Source organism: Etheostoma spectabile, chromosome 20 (assembly GCF_008692095.1).
Source record: "Etheostoma spectabile isolate EspeVRDwgs_2016 chromosome 20, UIUC_Espe_1.0, whole genome shotgun sequence".
Taxonomy (NCBI): domain Eukaryota; kingdom Metazoa; phylum Chordata; class Actinopteri; order Perciformes; family Percidae; genus Etheostoma; species Etheostoma spectabile.
Genome location: NC_045752.1, coordinates 19,516,801 through 19,522,455, shown reverse-complemented (window position 1 = coordinate 19,522,455; position 5,655 = coordinate 19,516,801). Strand labels below are relative to the sequence as shown.

Sequence of the window (5,655 nt, the reverse complement as noted above, 5' to 3'; positions counted from 1 at the left end):
TCCAATATTATTATCAACATAATAAAGACACCTGGACTCGGTCCAGACCAAAAGCCATATTTGACAAGATTGGTGGCCGAGGCCGAGACAAGTCCGAGTCCAAATACTAGTGAGTACAAGACAAGTCCAAGACCATAGAAAAACGGTCTTGAGTTCAAGATCGGACTTGAGTACTACAGCCCTGGAGACATTGCCATTTTAGCGGTCAAATGGGTTTCCAGGAGGCAACAGTTTTGATAACTACCTCTCAATTTATTTGAGGTCAAACTGAGCCGGTTAAATTTGTAAATGTACCATTTTAGCCCTTCAAGTAAACAAACAGCAAGCAAAGGACAGCATTTTTACCCAAAACCTACGCTTTTTCAAACGGTTTCCAGTGTGTAAATCTCTGACGCAAAACAATGACGTCAGCCATCCTAATGAGAGCAGATGCTAGATCACACCCGATACAAGTGTCAACACTTGAGCTTCCCTTCCCATCCATTATTGCAGCCGAAGACTGACTGTAAAGCAGTGAAGCGTCTTTTTACCGTGATAAATCAGCAATAGAAACTTAACCGATAACTACACGAGTAGACATGCTCCAGAACGTGAAGAGAATGACCCGTGTTCTGTCCAACAGGCTCCTGGAGGCGACTAAAGACGAGACTGTAGTGAGGAGTCAGGACCTGTTCACGGTGGTGCGATACGTTTCCACCAACCCACTGGGGCAAGACATGGCCTGGGACTGGACCACACTCAACTGGGACTTTCTGGTCAACAGGTCAGTGCAACAAGGGCAATGACTATTAGGGGTAGGGGGGGGAAATCAACACAGCACAGTATCGTGATACTTTCTGTGGTAATACTATATCGATGCAAAGTATCAATCTTTTATTACATTTGTGTTGGTCATTTGTCCCATTTTGCAGCAATAACATCGAAGTAATAGGAACAAACAGAGAAATGTTTCTTTTTTAGATAAAACCGATGTTGACAAAGTTTCCTGTTGGGGACGTCATTTGAAAAATTAGAAGTTGGAAAAAAGGTTATAAATTGCAATATATTTCAGAATATTGCAATATGTTTAAAATCGCAATAATATCGTATCGTGGTATAAACATTGGGATGATGTTGTAGCGGGTGATTCCCACCCCTAATGGCTACGTTGTATTTTGCTGATCATGGTACTACATTTTCTTTCTCTTTTTAACAACAGGTACACCATCAACGACAGGAACCTGGGTCGCCTACCGGGTCGAATCAGCACCAGCTACAACACAGAGCTCCAGCTGTGGAAGGTTGGCGCTGTCCTTTGTGCAATTTCCTCGCACTTTAACTTATAATTATTCAAAAACTACTGGTGTCTTTTTTTTACCTTTTTGATTTGAACATGTTTGGTTTCAAGCAGTTTTTTGCTTCAAGCTGAAGAGCGGGTTGTTGTGAATTTTTTCTTCACGGTAACACAAACAGTTGTAATTACTCTTTCTTAAAGACATACTTCGCTTAAAATCATTCTTTAAGTAATAAATACTCCCAGTTGGCCTCCAAGGTGACTGTGAACACCAGCTGTGGTCAGCTCTAATTATATATTACGTCACAGGGGATTTCAGTCTTTGGCAAGTGTTTCCAGCAGGCTAAATAAATCCAATGATCCATAGAAACTTCCCAAACCCGTCACTTCCCTGCTGTCCAGCTACATGCTCGGTATCTTTCTAACACATATAACAAAATATGGTTTCCATAACCCTTTCACCCTTGTGTTGTCCTGGGGGCAAATTTAACCTGTTTCCAAAGTTTTTTTCTATCACAAATATTGGTTTCCTTCAGCCGAATTGCCCAAAATTAACATGGATGCATGGATGCATGTTGAATGAAACCCATTAAACATTCTTTGCATGCATAATTGATGATCACTTTCATTCAATTATGGGTGTTTTATTCAATTTTAGAGCATTTAAAACAATGTTGAAATGGTTTCAAAACAGTATATCCTGACTGAACTATGACAAAAACAGTGATCCACTCAACATCCTCTGATCTTAACTAGTGGTCAAAATAATTGATAATATCTGTTTTTTTATCAAAAATAATGTCTCATAAATAATATATAATAATATATGAAATAATATAATGTCACATAAATGAAGTTTATGGACCATGAATGTACAAAGCTTTGAAAAAAGTGACAAAAACCTAAGCACAAAAAGTTAAAGGTTGACGGGAAGGGTTAATGTGTCAAAGTTCTGCCAGAAGTTGGGTTTTTAGTTATATTTTGGTAGAAATCATTCCTTCCTAATTATTCCTAATTATTAAAACACTATGGAAGCCGAGAACGGCCAGTTATCTTGTGATAACGACTTATTAATTCGTTATCTCGATATAACAAAGTTTGTTTTCTCGAGACAACAAATTAATTAATAATGTATTCGTACTGAATTCAAACTAATGCGCTGCCACAAACGGCTGCCATACAAAGCACTATTAAATGAATTAATAAACATTTAATTATGTTCTGCATCACATTGCTAAGTTAACGTTAGCCTACATTTACGTTACCTTAGCTGAAGCAACCGTATATATAAGAGTTTGTCAGCTTGCCATCTCCTGCCAGTACAATGGATGGCACACCTTACCGGTTATAGGCTGCAGCTGCAGCCAGCGGCGCTACGGAGACCGCTCGTGGCAGCGCATTAGTTTGAATTCAAGACCATCACATTATTAATGAATTCCTTATCTTAATAAAACAATCTTTGTTATGTCGAGATAACAAAATAAGGAATTCGTTATCTCGAGAAAACAAGCTTTGCTACATCGAGATAAAGAATTAGTAAGTTGTTATCAAGTGATAATAGTGCATCAAATTAAAATTAAAAAAAATCCATGGCTGTTCTCGGCTTTTTATATGGTCATTGTGACACTATTGACCAATTGTTAAAAGTTGGACCCTCACAGTTATGAATTAAGGCCTTTTTATCTAGTAGTAGTATTGGATTGTAAATACTATGTTTGGTTTTGTGATATAGTTGGAGGCAAAGCAAGTAGAGGTTGACGGTTTCATTTCTCCGTGCTGTCCCTGTAGATGGAGCACTTCTTCAGTCTGACACCAGATGCCGGTGCGGGGCAGATGCCTCGGCAGCAGGCGCTGGAGACCGTGAGGAACAACATCGAATGGATCAGGACGAATGAAAACGAGATCCAAGCGTGGCTGGAGAACAACTTCGCCTGAAACGGCACCAGTGTAAAACACTGCCGGGATCCAGGAACGCTGTACTGGTCCACAACCAGAGCATCCACAATCCCCCCATTGATACACGTCGTCACTGTCGGTCAGAAACCTGGTATCTCCATATACGTTTTTTCATAATGTACATAAATGCTCTGGATCACCCTTTACGTCTGTCTGTGGGTTTAACAAATATTTAAACCGTGACGAGGCGATTCCCGCTGACTGTTTTGGACACACAAGGTTTTCACGCAACAGCGTTGATATTTCCTTACAGGGTGAAGTGAGCCATGATGCAAGTGTGGAAGTCTTTCCTTGCTGGAGACGAAGAGATGAATGAATAAATATTTACTAAAATGACTTTGTATGCATCAATACCTTTTATTTCTTTGCCTCTCTACATATTATTTTAGCGCTCGCAGCTGTCTGTACAACTCTCGATTGTTGGATTGATGCACGAAGAGCATGTTTGCATGTGGGGCATGTTTTATGAGCTCGTGAGATTTGACGTGAACCTAGTCTATATCCAAGATGTTCCACTTCGGGGTTTGATTCCTTGCCGCAGGAAAGTCCGCTGGATGTTCTTCTTTTAGGCCGGATGTTCGTCCCCTTCCTCTTTCCTTGTGTTTGCGTTCTAACCTCCGGTGGATTTCTGAGGACTATGGTTACCTGGTCCTCAGATCTCTGCAGGGCAAATCCAGACAGGGAGCTAGACTATCTGTCCAATCTGAGGACTATGGTTACCTGGTCCTCAGATCTCTGCAGGGTAAATCCAGACAGCTAGCTAGACTATCTGTCGGAGTTTCTGTTACACGACTAAAACAACTTTTGAACGTACACATGTTCCACCAAAACAAGTTCTTTCCTGAGACTATTTTGCAGAGCCACCCAAATCAGAGACAAACATTTTTTTTTCCTAAAAATGTTTTTTGTCATTTTAGGTAGTTCTTGTCACACTGATGTTTGTTTAATTGTTCCTGATAGGTTTGGTTTTTTTATTATTCAATGCTATGAAAACAGGGTAAATCGTCGTGATTGACAGCTGCGAGCAGGACTTTGACAACGCGGCGCCTCCTTCCGATCACTAGTCTGACTCTGGCTCCAAAATTACAAGATGGCAGCACCCGGGATGTTTTGGCTTCACTTTTGTGTAATGGAAGGAAAAGGAGATGCGTCTATGGCAGGGGTCTTCCACGTTTTTTAATCCAAGGACCCCTTAACTGAAAGACAGACGGAGCAGAGACCCCCTACTACATATGTTGTATAAATGGAAGTTGCATATTATAGAATCAGAAGTAAATCTTACCTGTCCAATACATTTTCTTGGGATTCAGATGCGAGCTACAACAATGACACTAAATGCAATCCTAATGTTTATGATGAAAGATGGCACTTCTACGGAGAGTGGAGGGAAAAAAATACAAACATTTACATAAATGTGTGTATATATATATATATATATATATATATATATGTATGTATGTATGTATATTCCAAGAAAGTTGAGATCTTGAGCTTGAGGGAAAAAATACAGAAAAAAAAACAACAAATAAAAAAAAAAAAACATATCTCCACTTTCAAACTTGAGATCTCATTTTAGTGTTTTTTGTCCCTCCGTGCCCTTCTGTATCAGCAAAGAACACGTGAAATCGAAGCAATGGATCAGTGGATTTTCCTATTCTTGCTTTTCTAACACAGGATATGCTTCTGTCAAGCTGTGGACATCCAGATACACAGAGAGCTCCCCATTGTTATCTTGTTATTGAAGCAACTAGAATGAAAACAACGACCACAGTGTGACAGCAGGTGGAATGTAAAGAAAAAACAACACTGACAGTGATTCTTGTTATGTCATCATGTTAATCTAATACACACTGGTTTAATGCTAGGGAGTAATAATACAATGAGATACCGATGCAATTTCACCTCACTGGGTCAGGGGTTGTTGGGAGGTTGTCATGGGAACCTGAGTATTGATGGTGATTCTCTGCCTGGTTTGACATCGGATCATCCCAATGATGGCTCGTCTGAACCTGCGAGAAGAGATTGTCCGCTCACTGTCACAGCAAAATACTTAATTTATGCTCCCGCCCCCAGACACATCTGACCAATATGAGGAGCGAATGTGCTTGGGTGGTTTGTAGCAATGCATTTGATTGGCTTGAATTTTGATATGTGCGACACGAAACCGAACCAAGGGGGAATCACTCCCTGTTTACAGACTCATCAGCTGATTCGGCCCAGAGCATATGAACTGTGGGTGTAAAAAAAGAGCCCTAATACATTAATATACCACACATCCCTTTTCACATGCAACAACTACATTTGCAGGCACATCGACTGTTACCAAAGCCAAATGATGTGGAAAAAACTCACTTTTTGTTGGCGGCAACATAAATGCAGGGGTTGTAAAAGGTGGAGGACTTGGCAAAGAGGGGAGCGATGATGGC

At 40.3% G+C, this 5,655-nt stretch overlaps 2 protein-coding genes across 2 annotated transcripts in view; one reads left to right on the top strand and one right to left on the bottom strand.

Annotated features, from left to right (window-relative positions):
• Nucleotides 1-3,365, top strand: part of enpep (glutamyl aminopeptidase) — a 23,345-nt gene extending 19,980 nt beyond the window's left edge. Inside the window, exons 18-20 of the mRNA XM_032499812.1 lie at nucleotides 623-763; nucleotides 1,199-1,280; nucleotides 3,062-3,365. Coding sequence (XP_032355703.1) covers nucleotides 623-763; nucleotides 1,199-1,280; nucleotides 3,062-3,208 — 370 coding nt within the window. The 3' untranslated portion in view covers nucleotides 3,209-3,365. The remainder of the gene's footprint in view (nucleotides 1-622; nucleotides 764-1,198; nucleotides 1,281-3,061) is intronic.
• A 1,683-nt stretch (nucleotides 3,366-5,048) lies between these two features.
• Nucleotides 5,049-5,655, bottom strand: part of rrh (retinal pigment epithelium-derived rhodopsin homolog) — a 9,470-nt gene continuing 8,863 nt past the window's right edge. The window contains exons 6-7 of the mRNA XM_032499829.1: nucleotides 5,582-5,655; nucleotides 5,049-5,238 (exon numbers count right to left, since the gene is read on the bottom strand). The exon at nucleotides 5,582-5,655 is cut by the window's right edge and continues 111 nt beyond it. Coding sequence (XP_032355720.1) covers nucleotides 5,133-5,238; nucleotides 5,582-5,655 — 180 coding nt within the window. The 3' untranslated portion in view covers nucleotides 5,049-5,132. The remainder of the gene's footprint in view (nucleotides 5,239-5,581) is intronic.